The 24,736-nt window shown below is 35.7% G+C and overlaps 1 protein-coding gene across 1 annotated transcript; it reads left to right on the top strand.

Moving 5' to 3' along the window:
* The first annotated feature begins 12,647 nt into the window (after nt 1-12,647).
* Nucleotides 12,648-16,228, top strand: LOC130734579 (hydroxyproline O-galactosyltransferase GALT6-like). The gene is made up of 7 exons (XM_057587060.1): nt 12,648-13,574; nt 13,737-13,969; nt 14,325-14,615; nt 14,712-14,840; nt 14,941-15,114; nt 15,462-15,569; nt 15,692-16,228. Exons 1-7 carry the CDS (start codon nt 12,776-12,778, stop codon nt 15,899-15,901), a joined length of 1,944 nt encoding a protein of 647 aa, XP_057443043.1. The 5' UTR covers nt 12,648-12,775; the 3' UTR covers nt 15,902-16,228.
* The last annotated feature ends 8,508 nt before the right edge of the window (nt 16,229-24,736 follow it).

A 24,736-nucleotide genomic window follows, 5' to 3' on the forward strand; every position in this document is an offset into this window, starting at 1 on the left:
ATAAAAGTTAAGATTTTAAGCCCATGAAGTTTAACTTGAATGTGTAAGACTTAGAGAATTGTCAGGAGTTTGCTGGAGTGACTAAGTGTTGAATCAATGATTAAGTTAGAAAAAGAAAGTTTTAGCATAAGTTGAATACTTGGGATTGTTGACATGGATTTCAGGAAAACATGCTAAGATTACTAAGTGAGATTTACTAAGTTGGATTGAAATCTTAGGGTTAAGATTGACCTTGAGAGTTGAGAATCACGTACGAGTAGGAGATCTTATGGTTGTAGGTGTGATAATAGGATTTGAATCTTAGAAGATTAGAGATCTGAAGATGAGTTGCGGGTTAAGACCATTGAGGTACAGTATAAGAGAGATCTTGAAGTAAAGGAATTCGGAGTTGTGTAGAGTGTTAAGGTTGGTTATAAGTTGGTGATCGATTGATGTTGATTATGGGATTGCGGACATAATGAACCATGTGATAAGATTTGAATGATGTTAGCATAGTAAGTTATGATTATGGATATCAGGATCAAGTTGTGAGTGTGAAAGCATGACGACACTTATCAGGTCGTTTGTGTAAGCGAAGGAGTTTTAGTTTTAAGAAATGGATATTCACTTAAGAAGTATTGAAGGATTAAAGGCCATTAGAGGACCAAACTTGGTGAAGGTTTAGGTTTTAAATCTATGGATTTCTGTCTAAGGTGTGTAGGACTCGAAGTTTGTCAGAACTTGATTGAGAGATTAAGAAATTGATTGACGAGATGGTGATTGAGATACAGAAAGGAAAGTGCTAGTATTAAGATGAATACTTGAAGTCGTTATATTTGGGCAAGTTTCATAGAGTCTAAGAGTGAATGGAACCTTGTTATGGATTCTGATGAGGTATACTAGAGTTAACCAATGAATTCTACTAAGTTGAATGAGGATCCTAGGGCTAAGGTTGACCTAGTGAGCTGAGATTCATGTACGCATAAGGAATTTAGTGGTGTTAGCGGTTACGATAACAGTTAAATCTCGGGAGGTTGAAGGATCGGATGATAAAATGACTAGTTAAGTCCTTAGAGGTATAGTTATGATTTAATCTTCTAGGGGATGAGTTCTGATTTGTGCGAAGTGTTAAGGATTTCAATAAGTGTAAATTAGTTTGAGTAAGGAAAGTTTTGAAGAAAGAGATGTCAATAATGGGTTGTTAGATATTAAGATGAAGATTTGCTTATAAGTTGTTGATAAGTTGATGTTAAAGGGAATGAGTCTAGTGATGCACTAGGTATTAAGGCTCAAGTCGAGGTTTAATTTGAAGGGTGACTAAGTAGAAGATTGATTTCATGGTGCTATATGGGAGTTAGATGAAGAGACCAAGGAATAATATTCGGAGTTTTTGCTGAACCCTAAGTTTCGAGGACGAAACTTTCTTTTTGGAGGGTAGTAATGTGAGACCCAAGTTTTTGAGTTGGAATAAACCGAATAAAATTTCTTTTCACGATTAATTTGATGTAACGTGAAGGGAAAACCTGAACAAGGGGTAAATGGATGGAATGAATTTGTGAAGGAGAAAGTTCAAGAAAAGCTAAAGATTGTATCAAAGTCGATAAGAGTTATAGCACGACTAATATTCGCATTTAAAACCTAGGACAAGAACTTTAGGAAACAAAACTATGTTCCAGCTTTGGAACACTATAGGAATATAATTTCCAACAAACTTCCAGCTTTGGAACACTATAGGAAATCTTCCAAAAATCTTCTAGAGGAAAATAAGACTTTCTCTTATTCCTTTCCAAAACGAGCGTTTCGATACGAAACTCTAGGATGTACGAACGTCTGATTCCGATACTCGGAAGTTTGCCGAAACGGAATCCCTGATAGTTCAGAAACCCTAAAATCGACGGACGATGGAGACTTTTCTACTCGGGGCTTCAAATAAAGATTTCATCCGCGAACGCTCACTCTAATCGACGTTCCAAATCTTTCTTCAGAAGGAAGTTTCTGCATCCGAGGTCAATATCATAAAGTGCATAAAGTGCATTTTTAATGCCGGTAAGCATTAAAAACAAGCCTCGAAAACCAAAAATCATACTGATATTTCTTTGAAGAATTAGAAGATTCAGCGGGAAGAATATTGTGTCTAAAATACGTTGGAATCAGTAGGAAAAATCGGAATCGCGAAATTTTCATTTTTCCGCGTTTTCCATTTCCTATATATAGTATGAAAAATGAAAAAAAAAAACAAAAAATTGCCATTTGGAGAGGGAGTGGCCGAGAGCTTGGAGGAGAGAAAGAGGAGAAGTGATTTTCGCCGTTTCTTGCCCGATTGCTTCACCGTTCGTTGCTAATCGAAGACATCGAGGTATAGTTACTATCTCTCACTTCTGATCGTCAGATCTGTCGACTTCTTCTATGTCTTTCTGTGCTCAAAGTTTTGAGCTTTTTGTAAAACTGTTCAAATAAGCTGATTTCAGTGTCTAAACTTATTCCCTGCATGCTTCTGAGCGTGTTCTGCGGATTAGATTTTGTCAGATGTCGACGAAATGCCGCCGGAATCAATTTTTGCATCAAATACCCATTTCTGGGCAAAGTTTCGTTCTTTACGCTTAAAACTGACGATTGAGCTTAGTGCTAGTAGGATTAGTCGTCATAAACGTCGTTGTTGACATTCCCATCCAATTTGTTTTTCGAAAATTCAGTTTTGAAATTCTGAGCTAAAAATATTGACCAAAATACCCCTGCGACAGTTTTTAACCCGATAATTTTTCTGAGAGTTTCCCTGGCCTAGATATCGCCTAAGAATACCTAGGAATTGATTTAGATCGAAGAAAAAGTTCGAAAACCCTATTTTCCATAGTGGCCGAAACCTATTTGCTTGGGTACCGTGTCCAAAAATAATTTTTGGGTCTCTATGACCTGAGCCATTGCGTAGCTCTTTCAATTGTCGAAATTTTGGCGCCGGTTTCGTGTCATTCCGAGCTCTGTAGCTCGAGTTATGCACGTTTTAGCGAATAAAGTGTTTTTGCACAAAACTTGAATCGAGTCAAAACTCATCCATTCGGGGAAAGCCCTTTCATTCGTGCCTAAGTGTTGTACTCTGAAGTTTCTTGAGCTTTGTCTAACTCTAGTTAGTATTGTTTCGATTATGTCGACTTAATTTGATTGATTTCTGCTTTGTTTGCTCTAAGGTTCGTTTGTGGAAACCTTGGGCTTGACTGAACAAGCTTGTGAGCGAGACCTGCACCGCGAGACTAGAACAACTCGAGGTTAGGGCAACTTACTTACTAGCTATTTCCTTGTAGGCGTCGATCAATTCGACTGGGTTATTGTGTTGATATTGAATATTGCTTGGATATTGTTTATCGCTTTATGGAAAAATGTTTTCTGAGAGGCTTCGGCCGTTTGCTGGTTAATCTAGGATGTGTTGGAATATGCTGTTTATGCTTATTGATTGCGCTGATTTAGTTATGCTATTCCACTTATATCTGTGATACTGATGAGTGAGGATAACGGGCAAGTCATGCCGAATTTTATGAGATTTTTGAGAGAGTTCGAAAGGACGAACGGAGTTCGGACCTTGTTATGTTTTAATGGATCGAGACCTTCTCAAGGAATTGTTTGGGATTATGGGATCCCTGAAACTTATAGGAAGTATTATAAGATTAAAAGAAACCTATTTTCTCAAGGAAAACTCATAAGACATTAATCAATCTCTAAAACCATTGAATAATGGTAACAACCTTAGATAAGAGCTTGGAGCTTGAATATTAGTTTGAAAGATGAGAAGGGTCGCCGAGTCCAAGTTTAGAAGAAACTTACAAGTTTCCGAGTATGTTGATACTCTTTTGCTTGATGAGCAGTTTATTGTTTGGCTATCTAAAGTTTAGCCGGAAATTATAAGTTTCCAAGTACTTCGGTACTCTTCGCTCGATGAGCAGTTTATTGTTTGGCTATCTAAAGTTTAGCCGGGAACTATGAGTTCCAAGTTCATTCTTTCTTCTTTTGATTAATTCATTTTGTCGCATAATCGACATTATCTTCGGCTTAACGGGCGCGAATCCTTATGTTCAACCCGACGGGTTGGACCGATTCGGCAATAATCGTTTGACACGCGTGAATCCTTATATTCAATCCGAGGGATTGGATCGATTCGGCGGTAGTCACTCGGGCACGCGTGAATCCTTATATTCAATCCGATGGATTGGATCGATTCAGCCATCGCCATATAAACTCGCGTGAGTCCGTGAGTTCAATCCGAGGGATTGGACCGATTCAGCGATAATATTTCGACACGCGCGGATCCTTATATTCAATCCGAGGGATTGGATCGATTCGGCGATAGTCATTAGACGCGCGCAACGTCCGTATGTTCGACTCTAATGAGAGAACCGACTTGGCGTTGTCATTTACTGCGTGTGCGAGTCCTTGTGTTCGACCCAATGGGTTGGATCGACTTGACATGCCTATTTTTGGGATCAACGTTTGAATTGACATTGCATGCATACATGCGCCCAATATGGAATTGTTGAGATAATGCTTATTGTATTGTTGAGATATTATTCATTGAATTGTTATTAGAGCCTTGATAACATGCTAAGTATATACCTTAGGGTAGGCAATACAGAACATATAAATATATATATACAACATATATATATACATACCCCCTTATTCTTCACATGCTGTTTGTATTATCTACTATATTCCGTGAGTTGACCCTAGCGCCGTGGCTTTGTTTGTATGTTTGTGTTTGGGCGGTCGGCCTGCTGCCAGACGTTCAACAGATGATTCAAGAAGGTTCGTCGTTCGGGGAGGACCCGGAGCGAAATGACTACTACTGAGCCTTCGACGTGGACCCGGACTTCATGGAAGATCAGATGAGGGTCGAAGATAGTGGTGTAGGATATGGGTGGTTAGAGTTACTGATTTTGGTTGTCATGGTCATAGCTCTGATTCATCAGTTGTATTTTGGGGCAGGGTAGGTTCCCGACTATTAGCTTTTTGTGTGATTCTCTTCCATGAGGATCACAGGGAGTTTGTCGGGCGTAGGAAGTCTTTTGGAGGCCGTTTGGGGCTAATTTATTTTCTTGGAGGACTGTAGTTATAAAGCTTGTGACTCTGACTATGAGCCGCACTTATTTGCTCGCGGGCACTACTTTCAATTACTTAATATTACTTTCCGTCACTTGAGGACACTCGTGACGATGTTTTTAGTTGCAGCAAGGGCTGTGCTTATTTTGTATATTAATCGCTGTTAATTGCGATTGGGTTGAGACCTTATTTCGACAAGTCTTTTTATTTAAACAAAACAAAAAAAAAAAAAACCTGCTTTTCCGCTTTATTTTATTTTTGAGTTACTAAAGTGACGCCACCGAAATCGGGGTGTTACACCGCCCAGAGCTGGGTCTAGAATTGCTCCAGATCCTGCCAAAATACGGAAGAAGGGTCGTCCAAGGTCTACCCGTATAAGAAATGAGATGGACTTAAGGGAGAATCAATCTCCGCCGAGTCGGAGATCAGTGTCACTACAAAGATAATTATGTTGCTTTAATTGTGCAAGCTCTTAAATTAATCACTGTGTGTAAGCTTGAAGTGTAGTCCAAATGCATGTGAGAAATAATTATGTTAGAGCTTAAACATTGGCTCATTACTATTGTTTCTAACTTAATATGAATTGGATGCTAGTACATATCAAAACAAGAAAAAAAGAATTTAATAGTATAGTATTATTATATACTCGTATACTATATACATATATATATATATATATAAACTAAAAGTTTAATGTATAAACTAATTTTTTATTATAAACTATATAATACTCGTATATATATAAAAACTATATATATTATATATATATAAACTATATATATTATATATATATATATATATATATAAACCCAAACTTAAAAGTCTAAAATATAAACACTAATATATTACACACCAATATATTACACAGCAACTTTGAAGTCTAAAATATATTACACACCAACTTTAAATTCACTAATTATAAGTAAATGATACAACAAATTAACAATTTCGACAATTAGGATAAGGACGGTCTCTTGCATCCCGGTATGGCCTATCTGGGTCTCCCCCTGCAGCTGCACGGTTCAAGTCCAGTTGGAAGTTAGCCTGTGTCTGCTGGAGCTGCGAAGGGTCTATATCTTGCCAGAATTGCGGTCGAGGAGGATCCAGCAATTCACGAATTGCAACACCATCCCAGTCACCCATTGGATTCCAAGTATCTGGACTAACGTCCTGCATATGCACTGGCGGTGTCTGAAAGTTGTCATAGCCATGTTGTGACCCGGCAAATGACTGTTCACCAACAAAATTTGTTGATGACACAAATTGTTGAGAGTGTGATCCATCAAAAGGCGGTGCCGGCACATATGGCTGAGATTGTGAACTGTCAAAATGCGGTGTTGGTATATATGGCTGAGACATGGATCCATCAAATTGTGCCGAGGGAGTATATGGCTGAGATCCATACATTGTTTGAGTCTCGGGCATCTGCATCGGTGTCTCTTCCTGATCATCATGAACCCCAGATGACCCCGCCCCATAATAGTATGGTCGGTATGTCTCATTCAGATCAAGGGGGTACAATGAGTACTGTCCATGTGGAGGTGGTAGTGTTCCCCCCTGAATAATAACATGTTCGGGAATCTGAGATTCTCGCCGTCTTCCAAGACCTTCCCCTTCTTCTTTTCCAGTCGGCGGTATGTCATTTGTGGTTGCGTGTGTAAACTCCATAGGAAAGCTAGGAACCGATGCAGCGGGATGAGATATCCTGTCACTTGCATGGCAAAGTGTAAGGCAACGAGCAGCTTGGTTCTGAAGGTCATGATCCGTGTATAGTGGGCGACCTTCAGGTGTCCATACCATACATGCTGAACGCGCATAGCCTACATTATTAATAACAGAGTGAGGATGTTACGCACATATATGAATACAGAAGTAAAAATAACACAACAATTTAAAAATAATAACCATTTGCCCCCTTGTTGCAGCCGCACGCGTCAACCAACGAACGGAATACTTGTCGTACCAAATCATGTACTCATCATTTGGCCCAACAAGAGTATTAGTCTCGGGTTGGTTAGCCAACCTCTGGTGCCTCTCCGACCACAGCTGTATAAAACCACGCATGTTATGTACCCAATCCTGCTTTTCCTTCCCTTTTAGAGAAATATCATGCATTTCATTAAGTTGAGACGGTGCATCCGGTACAGGTTGAAACATCCCGAATTGTTGCATAACTCGATCCGGTTGATGCCACTCTGAAATGTGATAGAGTACCATTGGCACCACAGTTCTCCATAAATGCATGTTTTCTCGACAACGTTCCGGAAGCCCATTGAGAACACGATCAGAGTACGGCTTCCACACAAACTACATACACAAGAAGGATAAGAATTTAAATGAAAATAAAGATAAGCAAAGTCCGACAAGCTACTCACGTCATTAGAACTCAAATCGTCTAGTTTGGTGCGCCACCACTCGATTTGCTTCTTTGCCCACTTTATTGGTTTTTCCGGATCCGGGTCCCTCCATCTGTTTAATATATAAAAAATGAATGAACCGTAATGTTTGAATTTAAGGACATGAAATTAACAACGAAATTTATTATTTAAATTATGTGCATACCTTGCCGCGAGTGGGAGGCCACGGTGCAACCTCGGTGGATCCGGGCCGATTCCTGGAATCCTTAGCCATGCCCACACTTGTATCAAATAAGCACAGCCGCCAATCTCTGTACGTGAAGCACCAGTTGCATAACACAACTCATGATAGAGAAGTGCTAGTACGGCTGAACCCCAACTATACTTTGCGGTCTCCTCAAAGTCTCGTAAGAGAATGAGATATCTAAGAGGGACATGTGAACCGGTGTGGTCACAAAGTAAGAAAGTACCAATTAGTCGCAAGATGAATGCTCTTGAAGCATACATAAGTTGTATCGGGTCGGCACCGGCTAGATTATGAAAATTAAATTGCTCAGCCAGCCAAACCAACTTCAAGCCACCTCCTTTGATAGCACTGGCGGGTGGCACCACTCCGAGCAAGTCCTCTACAAGCTCAGACCAATCACACCAAGTAACTCCGGTGACAGGATTCCCATCAATGGGTAAGCCAAGATGAACAGCAACATCTTGCAGAGTGATAGTACACTCTCCGAACGGCATATGAAACGTGTGTGTCTCAGGCCTCCATCGCTCCACCATAGCTGATATTAAAACTTTGTCAAGTTTCAGAGACCCAGCTAAGGCAGCTTCGTAAAATCCGGCTTGACGAAGGTGGCCTACAATTTCAGCGGGAATAAAATCTCGAAAATCCCGATATTTTCTCACTTTCAGAATTCTATTTATTTGGTTCCACGCACCAACAGACACGTGTTTGCCATCTTTTTGCAAATACAACACACTATCATTCCTCGGACCCAATTTGACCACTTCTTGGTCGGCCATTTACAATACCTATTGAACATAATGAATAAAAGATGATAGTTAATAAAATTTAATGATAATAATTCTAAAATAATTTAATAAAACTTAATGATAATAATTCTAAAATAATTTAAGTAACAAAACTTAATGATAATAATTCTAAAATAATTTAAGTAACAAAACTTAATGCTAATAATTAATAAAAGTTATACAATATAGTTAGTAATAATAATCAAGTCACATATGAAAACTAGTCATTTACTTATATCATTATTAACAAAACCATTAAAAAAATATTTCAAAGTAAAGGTTGAAAGAGTAGAGAAAATACCTTTATTTTGAGGGGGGAGAGTTCAAAGAAATTAACACTTTGAGAGTTGAGAGAAAATTGGTCGAGAGTTGGGAGAAAGTTGTGAGAGTTAAGAGATTTGGGAGTTGGAGTTGAGGGAGTTGGGAGAGTGGCGGTCTATTTGTAGGGGTTGGAGACCGCCACAAAACACTACAATTCGCAACATTTATTGCGGTTCCATGGTCAAATCAGAGCTGCCACGTTCCTTCCCCATGCAGCCAGACTCACGGGTCCTGTCTTGTTCCCCTGCCACCCTGCCCCATATCACCTGAATCATTGTGCCATCAACCCTGAAAAGTTGGTCTCGCAATAAAACATGCGGCTCCCACTCCCCATCAATGTGTCCTCCTCGAGTCAATCAGTCAGCACGTGGCCCTTCCTCCTCGAGTCAGTCAGTCAGCACGTGGCCCTTCCCCATGCATCTCAAGTTGGACTCGCAAGAAAACATGCGGCTCCCACACACGGCCAAAATCATAAGGCAATTATTTTCCAATCACCCTGCAACCCATCATTCACCCATCATTTCCCAATCAGCTTTTACTTTTTCAGACTTGCAATTCGCAACATTAATTGCGGAACCCAACAAAGTACCCCATCTTGCTAAATATTGTTTTTAGTACCCCTTTTTGCTAATTAAAAATATTTTTTGCATTATTTAGAAAAAAAATTCTGAAAACTGACTAACTAACACAGTTAACAAAATTAAATTTAAATTAATAACTAACTAATCTCTCTCGACTCCTATTAAGACGTATATTTGTGGGGCTGATATGTTTGACCCAGAAATATTCAAATCTTGACGGGATTAGCTTTTTTTAATAGATTTTATTTTTCAAAAGACTCGAACTCGATACATAAAGAATCAAGCATATATAACTTTAATCAATTTATTTGATAATGATGAAAAATCATAGTGTTTTTTTTTCTTTTGCTTAACCCTAGTGGGCACCTTAATCTATTACGGCTGTGCAATTTGGATCCCTATATTTTAAACAAGCGATTTTGATTCATAATTTTTAATTTCTCAATTTAGCCTAGTTTAGTAGAAAACTAATTTCTGAATTTTAAAATTAATTATTAAGCAAAATAAAATCATGTAAACATGCTGAAACTAATGAATGTTTAGTTTTACCGATAGGTTGGTTAGTTTAAGTAATACATGTTTAATTGTCTTTAAATATAGTCTTGAGTTCGAGTTTTCTAGATGTAAAATTTTCTTACTGAAAGATTAACTCCACCATAATATGAGTATGCTCAGTTCAAACATGATTGTCGCTAATGTCAGTAGTAAAAAAAAAATGAATCTCGAGTTGTAAGCCATGGATATGCTTATATACCCCTAGCGAGGGACTGAGATTCTCTTCAGTGGATTTCTCTCAATTATTCTCCAGTGTGGAAATTTTTGGCGGTTTTGAACCGCCACAAAATGTTGCGAGCTACCACAAATTCTGTCAATTTTTGCAGCGGCATTTTGTGGCAGCTGGCAAAATTCTGTGGCGGTTTAAAACCGCCACAAATGTCAACTGGAGAATAATTGAGAGAAATTCACTGGAGAGGATCTAGGGTAGGGAGATAAAAATAAAAGATTTCAAAGTAAATGAGAATTATAAGGCCTACATATATGTGTTGTGCGTGAAGCGAATGTCGATCGGTTAAAACGAGATTCAAAACTATGGTACTCTTTTGTTTTGTCTCGTTAAAACGTTGAAAACAAGTGCTTTGCTTTCATATTGTTACGCATGCACGTAGGATATCTCTTCACGATTAAGGAAAGTTCCATTGCACAACTTTTACGCCTTGAAAATGAAAGTCTTTTTTTTTCCAATTAAAAAAAGTAGAATAGGTTATGCTAGAGAGAAGTAGAAAAAGAAGTTAGAGTGATGATAAATAGACATATAATTTCCTTTGGACACATAATTATAAGATGTTGGTGGCCGCGTTTTCAACCCGACAAATATAACGGTAGTTAAAAATTATCACTAACATGTATGTCAATTGTATGTTTGTCGAAAGATATATATTCAAGAAATGTTGGTAATTTAAAAAAAAAAGTTGGTGAAAAAGTTATTTATAATTTATTTGATTGCAACAAAAGGAAAAGACAAGTATTGGTGCATGCTGCAGCATAAGCCAACTGAACGATGTATGTAACATTTGGAGGTGAAGAAATCCGCGTTATGTTGTCTGTTCCATATAAGCAGAATATATATATGAATATGATACAGTTTCTTTTGTTCTCTCCATAATTAACAACTTGCACACAGCCAATTCAAGCTCAGTCCAAGATTTTAATTATTAAAAATTAAACTTTCCAGCGTTAGGGACAGGTGCAAATAACTGGCCAATATCCCCAACTCATTTCGGTTAGCACAATGATGTTTCTTGAAACATGTCTCACTATTGCAAACTTTGCTACTATTTAGTAGCTAAAAATTCCATGTGATGGGGTGATAAAATGGGATTTCTTAGCTAGATACGTTATTGGAAAATAAAATTATTCCAGAATAAAATGACAGGTTTAAGATATGGTGCATGGGTGGCTACGGTGTCTCTGGAAAAATATTTTTAAAGTAAAATACGCAAAATTTAGCTAGTTTTATTGAATCAATTTAAAAAAAAAATCAATGATTTCCACTTTAAACTAGTTTTTTTTTTTTAATTTTGAAAAGCACTTTAAACTAGTTAACATACTAATTGTTGTAAATAAAAAGGAAAAAAGATAAAGAAAACAAGGTTAACTGTTAAAGACTTTGGGTTGGAATCTCTCTCTTCTTATCAATATTTTTGGTTTTTTTGAAAATAAAAAACATAAATATTTAGAATTCTTTAATTAATTTTCATTGAGAATAAGTTGGACCATATTTTGATTGACAATGTAGTGGAGTATTTTTTTTTGAAACCGACAATGTAGTGGAGTAAGAAGAATTTTCTTTTGAAAGAGAGAGAGAAGAAAAGTTAAAATGGAGAAATATTGATTTATGATTTATGTAATACCCTATTTTTTTTGAAACTAATACCCTATTTTAAAAGAAGGCAAAATAATTTAAAATATTTAATTATAAAACAAGATAACTTTTTTCTTTCTCAAAATTATTATTCTCTAATTAGAGATAAATACCAACACTATTTTTTATATAAAAATATTTCATTAACTTTGAACCGATAAGAGTTATCTTTTAAGTCTTAAAATTTAAAATATTAGATTAATTTAACCAATCATCTATTTAGTTGAAGTTTTGATTCCCTTGGTTTTTTTAAACAATGAAATTTTATGATAATTGAGACTCTCATTTAAGAAGGTAACAAAATATTTGGGGGACTAAACTTTTTTTTTTTTTGAAACCGGGGGACTAATAAACTAAAAGTTATAGTAGAAAATCTACAAAATCTTTAGGAGCTTATCTTATAAAGAGTTTGCTCAAAATTTATTTTGGATGATTCAGATAAATCTTTAGTTAAATTAAATTAAGTAAAACAACCACTCTCTGCGTTATTGAAACGTAATTAGTTAACCGTACATACAAACAAATAAAACTCATAAATGAAATCTAAATGAATTTTAACTCTCCAATTAGTTTCAATAAATTTGACTCGTTTTACAGTCAAAGTTAACAAATTTAGACCTGAATTACTCAACTCAAAGAGGCGAGTCTCGTACAACAAAGAAGGTTCAAAACGAAGAAAGAAAAAGATTCCGTTGGCAACGTTTCAAAGCTGGATCCTGGGTCCCACTGCCACTTCATCACGCTGTTACTATATAATTTAATATTAATATTAATATTATCATTTTCCTTTCAAAATTTCAAATCAATTGCCGTTTCCTTCACTATAATATTTATTATATTTATATATATCAATTCTCCACCCAAGTCGGTCCATTTTCTTTCCCTCTCTCTCTAGCAGCTTGCAAGCACAGAAGAAGAACAAGAAGAGAGAGAGAGAGTAGCAAAAACAAAACAAAACGAGAATCATCGACGACGGTTTTGTTTTTCACCGACCAACGATGAAGAGAAAGTTCGACGGTTTTGTTCCGTTCACCAGAAAACGCCCGATTCAGTTTCTGATCGGCGTTGCTCTCTTGTATCTCTTACTTGTCACACTCGAAATCCCCATCGTTTTCTCCGGCGGCTTCGCCACCGTCACCGCTCGCTCTACGCGACTACTCACCGAGGAGGACCCACAGCAACGTCAAGCCCCGACCCGACCCGAAAAATCCGTCTCCAACGCCCACGCCCCGAGGACTCAAAATCAACGCGGAATCGGAATCGTCTCCGGGTTGGTGTTAAACGACGCCGCTTTCGACCCGAGTCGGAAGGACGGGTCGTCGGAGCTCTACAAGCTCGCGAAAACCGCGCGCGAGGTGGGGTTGAGCTTATGGGGGGATATCCGGTCTGGGAGAGCAGTTGCGGCGAAGCCTGAGAATCGGACCGGGTCGTGCCCCGGTTCGGTGTCGTTGTCTGGTTTGAATTTTTCTGGTGTGGCGGCGCTGCCGTGTGGGCTCACATTGGGGTCTCATGTGACGGTGGTTGGGGTTGCGAAGGCGGCGAGGCCGGATTATGAGTCGAAGATTGCGGCGGTGAGGGATGGGGATGGGCCGGCGATGGTTTCGCAGTTTGTGGTGGAGTTGCAGGGGTTGAAGACGGTGGAGGGGGAGGATCCTCCGAGGGTTTTTCACTTCAACCCGAGGTTGAAGGGTGATTGGAGTGGGAAGCCGGTGATTGAGCTCAACACGTGTTACCGTATGCAGTGGGGTTCGGCTCTCCGGTGTGATGGTTGGAAATCGAAGGCTGATGATGATACCGGTGAGTTGACTATTGACTAGTAGTAGTCATCAAATTCATGTTGTTGTTGATGATGGTGAATTGAATTGTAACTCAATTCTAGTTCCAATTTTTTTTTCCCTATTTGTGATGATAATTGATGGTTGTGATTGTTTGTGTTGTTGTTGGTCACGTTTGTTGCAGTTGATAGGATGGTGAAGTGTGAGAAATGGATTAGGGATGATGGAGAAAGCGGGGAGGAGTCAAAGGCAACGTGGTGGTTGAATAGATTGATAGGGCGTACCAAGAAAGTTACAGTTGACTGGCCATTCCCTTTCGCTGAGAACAAGCTTTTTGTTCTTACTATTAGTGCTGGGTTGGAGGGGTATCATGTAACTGTTGATGGGAGGCACGTTGCCTCTTTTCCTTATCGCACTGTAAGTATTAGTAATGTCCTGTTTTGGTTCCTTTGAAAACAAAATTGCATTGCACATTTGCACTTAAGAGTATCAAGTAGAGTACATTGTTAATTATAACTTATAGCTATGGTTTACGAAATGAGTAGTTGATTGTGAACTAATAGATGTTTACATGATATGTGATGAATTATAAAGTTGTTAAACAGCCATGGTAGTTTGGTCTTATTTTAGAAAGATTTCAAAATATTGTCTTAATCAGCCATGGTAGCTTGGTCTTATTTTCTAAAATGATAGCACCCTTTACATTGACAGGGGAAGTCCACCTACCTGAAGATTGATTTTCTTGTTTTCTTTTGTTTTTCGATGTCAACAGGGATTTACTCTTGAGGATGCTACTGGACTTTTTGTGAGTGGAGACATTGATGTCCACTCTATATTTGCAGCCTCTTTGCCTTCATCACATCCTAGTTTTGCCCCTCAGCGGCATCTTGAATTCTCCCCCAGATGGCGTGCCCCGCCACTTCCTGACTCTGGTGTTGAATTGTTCATTGGCGTCCTCTCGGCTGGAAACCATTTTGCGGAGCGGATGGCTGTAAGAAAGTCATGGATGCAGCATAGGCTCATGAAATCTTCCGTTGTGGCTGCTCGTTTCTTTGTAGCACTGGTAATGGTGACTGACGACCTTTTTTCACTTAATGGCTAGGACTGTATTTCTCATGTCGAACTTAGGTTTCTTAGAATTTGTTTGAAATTTTGACAGCATTCAAGACAAGAAATTAACATTGAGTTGAAGAAGGAAGCAGAATATTTCGGTGATATTGTTATAGTGCCTTACATGGATAACTACGACCTTGTTGTGTTGAAAACAGTGGCCATATGTGAATATGGGGTGAGTTGTTGGTTGATTAAAGTGTTGGAACATGAATTTTTCAGTGATATTTAATGTGTGCTTTTTTGGTGAAATATAAGATGTGCTTTATTGTTCGTAGGTTCATACAGTGTCTGCGAAGTATATCATGAAAGGTGATGATGACACTTTTGTGAGAGTGGATGCTGTTATCGATGAAGCAAGGAAGGTTCCGGATGATACCAGTTTTTACATTGGGAACATAAATTACTACCACAAACCTTTGCGCTATGGTAAATGGGCAGTGACATACGAGGTAATCAGAACCCAATGCTATGCTTTTGTCTGTATTAAGGAATTGGAATTGTCTGGAAAAAATTATGAATTGGTTTTTACATTGGTGATTGTTAGTTAAGAATATGTCTATACTCATCAAAGAATGTCTGAATTTGTTTGTCTTCTGCTTTTCATTGTGCCATGCATTCAACCATCAGGTCCTCTTTTTTTTTTTTATACTTTTTTTCATAGTTGGTACTTAGCACCTAGTTGCATTGTGATTGATTTAACCTGGCCTCGTGCTTTTTTATGGTTGCTGCATTGCATTCTTTCTGGTAATCTTGGTGTATTAAAATAGTAAATTTCTTTTATTTTTGCCTTATTCAGGAATGGCCAGAAGAGGATTATCCACCCTATGCTAATGGACCGGGTTATATTTTGTCATCGGATATCGCACGCTACATTGTATCTGAATTTGAGATGCATAAATTAAGGGTTAGTGGAATCTTTTTTGTTGTATATTTTTCTCTAATCTTCCACCGGAGCAGAAAATTCTTGGCCAGGTATATCTAAGTTCTTCTTCAGCTGAATGTTTCCGTGATTGCTTCTTTATGCAGTTATTTAAGATGGAAGATGTGAGTATGGGAATGTGGGTTGAGCAATTTAACAGCTCAAAACCGGTACAATACATGCACAGCTTGAAATACTGCCAGTTTGGTTGCATAGAAGGGTATTACACCGCCCATTACCAATCCCCGCGGCAGATGATGTGCCTGTGGGATAAATTGCAAAGGCAGACAAGGCCTCAGTGCTGCAATATGAGATGACGATGAGTTTTAGGTTTCCATCTTTGAATCCAGAGAGAAAACACTGAGAAAACAAGTTTTGCAGTGAAGTCATAGCATCGAATATTGTATATAACTGTGGAGCTTGGTTAGTTCAACCTTAAACATCACCCTGTACAAAATAGCCTTTTGAAAATCTCAGTATGTATTTACTGGTGTTCTTTGGTTCTTTTTCTAGACCACCCATTTTTTGGGTTTCTCAACAATTCTTTTGGCTCAGTATATATTGATGCTGATTACTTTTGTAAAACTATTTAAAGGATAGCATTCGGTATAATCATAGAATATATAGATCAATTATTTCATCAAGACAGGTGCTTTCTGCCATTTTCCACGCTATTGTTTCATATCAAGTTTAAAAATCCTTATACAATTTATTCTAAAGTCAGAATGAATTTTTTGGAGAAGTTTAGTGTTAGAATTGACTCTGAGAAAAAGTAAGCTTATCTAGAAAGAGGAATAAATAAAGAGAGCTTTAAAGGGGCACCAAAAAGGTTGGACAATGACTTGGTTAAAATAAAATAACAAGTTACAATTGGACCCTTTTCATTGGGATCTTCATTGCCAGCTTGTCATCTCTATAGGGATTTGATTAATCAGTAAACTCTTCTGACTCTACAATACGTTGAGATGGGTACTTTCAAGAAAAGGAAAGGATGTGTACAAACTGGTTTGAAAATTATACTACAATTATCCAAATAGGAAAAAGGTTTAATTACTCTGAATTTATATGTTTTCATATATAGATGCTTCACAATCTACACTATGTTTGAATACCCTTTTGTATAAGTGCGAACATACATTATTTCTCATTACTCATTTTGAGATAAAAGAATTACTGAATCCTTTTTTTTTTTTACAGCAAGAAATACTGAATCCTTATCAATAAAGGTTCGTTTATGCTTTTTTTTTTGAACTTGTACATTTATATTGAACTTCGTTTTTTTTACAAACAACTAAAACTGAAATTTTCATTCAAAAAGAAAGGACACATGTTTGATTGAATACAAGCTGAGATACTCTAAGGAAGATTCTCACTGCAAAACATAAGAGGGTGATGAATAGCTAATTTCGCTAAACTATGAGCAACAGAATTAGCCCCTCGAAGAACATGAGAAAAAAATAACACAATTAAATTCCCTAGCTAAAACCAAAATGTCACGCCAAATAAGAAGTATCTTCAACACATCCATTGATGATCATAATGACGCGAGCACTATCGAACTCTACAATTAAGCTTCCAATTAAAACTTTCATTTAAGTATATAGTTTACTAAATGAGAAAAAAAAAGTGTGATTCAAAATGTGCAAGAATAACCAAGTGGGTGGGTTGACGTAGTGGTTCAGCACTTCGTCCCTAAGAAAGTAGTTTGAGATTTGAATCTCAACTCTTATAAATGGAAAAACTCATTGAATAGTCCTTTACCGCTTAGTATGCTAACTGTAGGATATGATATTAGCATAACTCAAGCCTCACAGTCCTTATGAACCAGAGCTAAGGACTACTATTCTGGGAGGAGATTCAAAGTCGAACAATGATTCCGAATTCAATACCTTTTAGTTCAAGCCCCACAATCTTTGTGGACTAGAGCCTGAAGACTCCCCAGCCGATCACCCCCTGGGTTGATCGCCCTGCCTTGTCACCCGGTCAAGTTTGAAGCCGACCAGGCTCACGATGAATGGAAGATCCTTATCACCTCACATATCCCATTGCTGACTCTATGGCCTAGTTGCGGGGAGTAGGCGTGACGCTCAAGACCTAGTCCCACTAACGAGGAACCCCCGGTTGTTGGATCACTACAAACAACTAGAGGCACAGGAAGATCCAACGTTCCATACTCACTCGGGCCCTAGGCGCTTATTGCGCCTTTCTAGACTACCCCTAACCTACGAACGGGTATAAAAGGCCAAGGTAAAATGGAGTTAGATACGCATTCTATTCTCCATGTCTTAGAGTTTTTTCCCACTCCTCAGCCACTAACTTGGGCATTAGAGTGTCTTCACAAGGTCCCCTCCTGAGCTTTAGTAACGGTGGTCGGCCCCACTGGATTAAGCTCCAAAATAAGACGCAGAGCTGATTACGGAAATCTTCTCCGGATGAGAAAGCTTCCTTTGCGGAAAAGAGTTACATCGCTTTCTCTTCAATCAACACATTTTCTAGTGATTTGACCGGCTTAGTCCAATCAAAATTCAATTCTTCTAAACATACACTTAGAAGCCAAAGCTCTTCCAACATGTTTTTTTTGCACACAAGATTTTAATTTGAAACCTTAAAGGTAACAAACTTTTCAACATTTAGATGAACATATGGTTATTTCATAAACTTGTCAAACATAACTGTTTCTATAAACTCAAGATTAACAGCAAAACAGCAACAAATAAGCATTCACTAAAACTACAATGAATAATCAGATAAAAAATATGTTCAAATAAAATAAAATAACACCTGTCTAAAAAATATACTAGTAAAAATATTTCTGGAATTATTCCAGAGTTGTATTTTCTTTCCCTGAAACTTTTTTTTTAGGACTGAAACTTTAACTTTGATAAGTTCAGTTTTGAAAGCAAAATAAATTTTATTGTGAAACTTGTTTTACGTTAAATAGTTATTTTTAACTAATTTTCTAATGCCCTCCCCATGTGGACAAACCGTTATTTCATGACACGGTCGGCAGTTGCTAGGTAGGAAACATGATCGCACATATTCACACTTCTACAACATGTTTCAGACGACATGGCCATGTTTCAGATGGAAGGGTGGTTGAGGGAATCCTCTCTATATTAAGCTACTAAAGTTTACAAGGGGGATCATGTGTATGCAAAATCACCCTTATAAAACTCCACGGGTCTTTTATTTTAGGATTTCTAAATAGCACATAACTTAAAATTAATTTTAAGCAACTTTAAGCCCATAATATATTGTATATTCAACATGAAAAATTTTTCGGGTTAGAGTCCCACACCATGTGTGTATATGCAACTCAACTTAAAAATATGAGGATTTGATTGTTTTGAGCAACATTTACTAAAATCAAACTCCATAACATAACTTACTAGTATTGTTACCCGCACTGTTGCACGAGGGCATAACTATGAATATATTAAAATTTATTTTGAATATATGGATTTTTTTTATATATAAATGATAAATAAATACAAACTAGTATATGACCCGTGCCTTGCACGGGGGAATTTAATTTGAATGTAAGTTTAAAATTTGCTGATCAAATATTGCTTAATTTTATTGGGTAATTAGAGTAACGTGGTTTAGTTTTTGTTGTTTTTTTGTACATTTGTGTTTTGTTTCGTTTTGATTGATGTATAAAGTTTTTTAGCAAAACAAATAGACCATTGTTGGCGTAGTTATTGCTGCAAAGCATGGTGTTTTAGACGCAAATATATGAGATTGATATGTGAAAATAGAACAAAATTAAAAATAAACTGACAAAACTTTCAAATAGGGGAAATGTACCACTGTGGTGTAAAGCTCTCGTAGCCGAAAAAAAAACTTGAGGTTACACTTAAAACGTGAAAATGCTCCTTATTGTTAAATGACATCATCAGTTGAGCATTAAACCTTAGAGCTCCCAACGACAAGTTCTAAATCCTGCTATTTTCACAATAAAGATAAATGATTATAGTCTCATAAAATATTTGGTGGACAAATTCAAAAGTGTAGTTATAAAGATTTAGCAATTAGAATATGAAATTTAAACTTTGAAAATTTTGAGTACGTTAAATGCTGATTTAAACTCAATTTTGAAGTTGTCATTCCCTTCAACCTTGAACAGAATTTGTTTGTGCACTAAATCACTTATTTCTTTGGGGGCTGTTCCATGCAGCCGTTCTAGATTAATTAAAAATAAAATGAAAAAATAGATATCTTATCAATTGATTGTGAAATTAAAAAGTAGTTTTATTTACATGTACATGTTTACCTTTTTCATTTTTTCCAGTATTGTGTTGCTTGTTTTATGGAGCATAACACAACCATCGCGATAAAATATTGTCAAAGTTGCAGATTCAGCATTATCAACAACATTAATTAACATCTTGTACCTAATGTAAATGTAAATAAATAAATAAATAAATTGAATATAAATCAAATTAATTAAATTATGATAATTGGAGTTTACCGTGTGGTAGGATTTATGTGCATGTTACATTTCGAATAGTAATAAAGTGTTTCGTTAGAGGATGCTACCCCTTAACTTTTGCAGTCATGGTGAAACCAATCATCAGTGCTCACACTTTCCTCAATTGATCGCAACATACACAATAAATATTGTACGCTGTAATAATAAATAGGAGTAATGTAATTAAAATATTTTCCAATCATTTTGTGAAATTTAAATTATTAATTGTAAAAAATAAATAAATGTAATTACAGAATTGAAACTAATTTGGAATAATGAATATTTAACAATAAATGAACGTAATTAATGCATTTATGTGCATGTTACATTTCGAATAGTAATAAAGTGCTTTGTCAGAGGATGTTATCCCGTAACTTTTGCAGTCATGGTGAAACCAATCATCAGTGCTCACAATTTCATCAATCGATTGCAGCATACACAATGAATATTGTACGCTGTAATAATAAATAGGAGTAATTGAATTAAAATATTTTCCAATCATTTTGTGAAATTTAAATTATTAATTGTAAAAAATAAATAAACGTAATTACATAATTGAAACAAATTTGGAAGAATGAATTTTTAACAATAAATGAACGTAAGTAATGCCTTAAATTTGCAATCATTAATTTAAAAAAAATAAATGAATGGAAAAGAAGTGTATGGTTAATGATTCGATTAATGCTGACACCTATTTTCTTGTTATAATTTTCACAATTAAAATTAATTTTAAAAAAGTTTCATAATTAAAATTAATTAAAACTAATTATAGTGTGTAAGAGTCAATGCTATAATTATTTGAAATTTTGATTGAGTATTATTGTGTAATAAATTTTTCATAATTCATTTCAATTTAATTCTTTTTTTTTGTACATCGAAAGTTAAATTGCACCCGTCTGAAATCGATTCCTTGACCTCCCCCTACCCAATCCATATGTCCCTAGCTCCTACCACTTGAGCTATCCCACAAGGACAATTTAATTCATTTTTAAAAGCATTAAATACGTGATTATTAATTTTAATTACTGGTTATTTAATTTTTTATCTTGTCATTCGAAAATTATATCCCCATTAGTTATTTTTATTTAAAAAAAATACGTTTTGTAGTGAAAAAGGAAACTTGCTCTGGTTTTTTACATAATTAATTGTATAATTAAAACTAATTAAGTAATATAAGAGTTAATGAAATAATTAAATGAAATTTTGACTTAATACTAACATGTCTTAAATTAAATTAAAAGTGAGAAAAACATATTGATCTTTGCAAGCAACCAAATTTTTAATGTTTGTGCGTGGAAACAGCTTGAGAAACTCATCTTCTTCAGTAACTTTTAAGTTTTCAATCAGCACGTCATTATTTGGTAGGAACTGCGTCACACTCAAATAACCTGCAAAGTTAATAAATATTAGTTGGAATTGTCATTAAATCTTGTTCAAACGATTATGAAATATTTTGTACGGACAACTTAGCAACTAACTGATATTCCCTTAAAGATTTTTTTAGTGGTCGGGTGTTATTTACATATTGAACATGTTGGTGTTTTATACAAAAGTTTATTTTAGAATATAGATCAAATTTATTACATGTATCTTGATGCCTTGTTACTACTCCAAGTAATATGATAACAACAATATATTTAAATTTTTTTCCTGGAAAAATAATCAATAATTGTCAGTCAATTTTTTTTCTCGGCATTTAAAAATCCTTTGTTTTTCCGTTTTATTATGATAAAAGCAAACTTACCCTTAGGATTCGATTTCAATGTCTCTGAAATTCTTCGCCATTCCGTTCTGCTCATATCCTTGATAGTTTCCGACGTGCGTAATTTCTCCAATGATATATGCTTTCATGTTAATGTAAATGCTTGCAAGTGACAACTTACGTGAAATTATTTAAATCAAGGGATTTACTTACTAATCAAGTATCTCTCATCGAAGTAATGGTTAAGAACATCACGCACGTTATCAAACTTCAGCTCATGCAAAGGAACCATACTTTCATTATATTTAAATATCTTTGTTGTAGTCTACAAGTGTATCTTATATTGATGTCTAGATGCACTTATACCTTGGAAATTATGCCATACGAAAAAATTTTCAAAGTCATATACTAATCCTTTGTTGATTAATTTTTCAAAATGTTCTAAAATGCTTAGCCCACACTCTGCGTGTATTGTTTGTCCTTACAAATTGAGAAGGGTCAATTATGTGCGAATTTAAATTTTTATTCTTATATTTATGTTGATTTAGTGAATTAATTGCTTATTATGTCTTATTATTTTGATATAGTTTCCTTTTATTCATTTTAAGTTTAAAATTATAATCAATGTCATTCATTAAGTGATTATTTCCATTTTTTACCTAAGATTCAAATTGATGTAACTTTGTATATATACTATGAACACAACTGTATTGGCTGAAAAGAATAATAAAAACACAATCCTAAAATCTATAATAATTTGTGGATTATCTATTTTTAATTTGTGGCTGATTTAATGCCAATTTATCTATATTGATGAATGTTTTAATTATGATTTTTCATTTATTTTGTATTTGTATTTATTGATGACTGTTTTAATTATGATTTATTTATTTATTTTTTATTTGTATTTATTTGAGAAACATATATTTTGAAAAATTTTCAAGTAAGAAAAATCTATTTCAATGTCATTATTAAAATTGATTCAAATTCTAGATGTTTTTTATTTCAAATTTAGTAAAATGCTGAAATTATTAGTATTAAATGCCTTAAATTATTAGTATCTTTAAAAAAATAAATTATTAGTAGACATTATTTACGCCTGTTAAACTTTTTAATTTTCGGCTTAATCCTCAAATTAGTCTCTGTCTTTGTTTCGCCGTCTGAACCAGGTCCCTGACCGGAAAAATTTGTGGCATCAATCCCTCTTGTTCAAAAATGTTTGGAGCCAGAGCTCCGGCGAGGGATGAAGTGGCATGCTGACTGTTTAAATAAAGGTGACGTGGCACTTAAAAAATAAAAAAATAAAAAAATAATATAACTTAATATAATAAACACATAATTAACCTAATTAAACTTAATCTGATCTTAATTCCCCCAAACTTATCCTAATTCTCTCCCCCAAATTAACCCAATTCCCAATTGCCTCAATTGAAATTAGGGTTCATCTGTTCTTCCTCTTCTTCTCCTCTCCTGATGATCTTCTTCTCCTCTCCTCTCACTTCCCCCACCACGTCCCAATCTTCTGCCCATAACATTATTGCCCACTTCTTCCTTCTCTATAAAAAGAAACACTCGGAAGTTCTTCACCATCCCATTCCGCCATGGATTCAAGCTCTGGTGATGAAGTATCCGTCGATTTCTCCCCTCGCGCCAAAATCCACAAAGTCGGTCGCGTAGAGAGACTCATAGGTTTGCTTGGCTTGTTTCTTCCGCTCTTCCTGGTCCGATCATCAACATCCTCTCTTTCCTCTTCGATATTCTTATGGTTTCAGGGGTGGAGGGAGAAGGAAGCAAGCAAGCCAGATCGAGGGTGGGGATGGGGGTGGGTTTCTGTTGCGGGTTGCAGGTGAGGGTGGGGTGGGTTGCGATGGGTTCTGGGTGGGGGTGGGTTTCAGGGGTGGTTTGCAGGTGATGGAGGGATGGTTTAGAAGCTTTGTTTTGGAAGAGGTGAGGGAGGGTTGCAGGTGAAACTGGAACTGGAACAAGGAACCTGAGGAAGAAGATGAGACTGGAACGTGAAGATCTCTCTGGTTGGTTCTGATTTGGGGATTTTGATTTGGGGTTAATTAGATTTGGGTAATTAAGTTAGGGTTAGGATTAGAAATAGTTAATTTATGTTAATTAAACCTTATTTTTTATTTTAAAATTTTTTATTTTTTTAGTGCCATGTCATCTTTATTTACACAGTCAGCACGCTTCGGCGAGGACTGGCTTCATACGTTTTTAAAATAGAGGGATTTAATCCACAAATTTTTCCGGTCAGGGACCTGGTTCAGACGGCGACACAAAGACAGGACTAATATGAGGATTAAGCCTTAATTTTCTGTGTTGATAAGAATCATTAAATTGAATGACTATTTTGAAGGAAATTATGGTTTAAAAATGTAAATTTAATATGGATTAATTATTTCAGGGCAATGCATTTTTTAATTTGAATTAATTAAATTACCCTATACATTACCATTATTAAAGAACGTTGGAATTTATCAATGAATGGAAGTTTTGTAAAGTTTTTCCATAATTAAAAGACTAAATAAACAAAAATTATGGATGAAAATTTGGTATAATTATTATTGCAATAATTTGTGAATGTCGAAATTTTTCAATAAATGAATGCTTTATTTCTTATTTTTGAATTTTGTTTTGGAAGATTTGTAACTTTATTTTCATAATTATTGATTTTTGTTAGTCTCACCATTAACTTTTTCCATATTTATTGATTTGTATTAATTTGAAAAGCATTAATTTTGTAAATTTCCAAGTAAGAGTTTTTTTTATCGAAAACGAAAGATATATATATATATATATATATATATATATATATATATATATAAAGTTGAGGAATAACATGTCTCAACATGGGTACAGTGACCTAAAACTCAAGTAAAAACTCAAGTAAGAGTTTTTTTATTAGTTCACAATCAAAGTTGTTTTCAAATTATGAAAGTGTTTTTTTTTTGAATTTCACATTTACTAACA

The sequence above is a fragment of the Lotus japonicus genome, chromosome 1 (genome assembly GCF_012489685.1).
Source record: "Lotus japonicus ecotype B-129 chromosome 1, LjGifu_v1.2".
NCBI lineage: Eukaryota > Viridiplantae > Streptophyta > Magnoliopsida > Fabales > Fabaceae > Lotus > Lotus japonicus.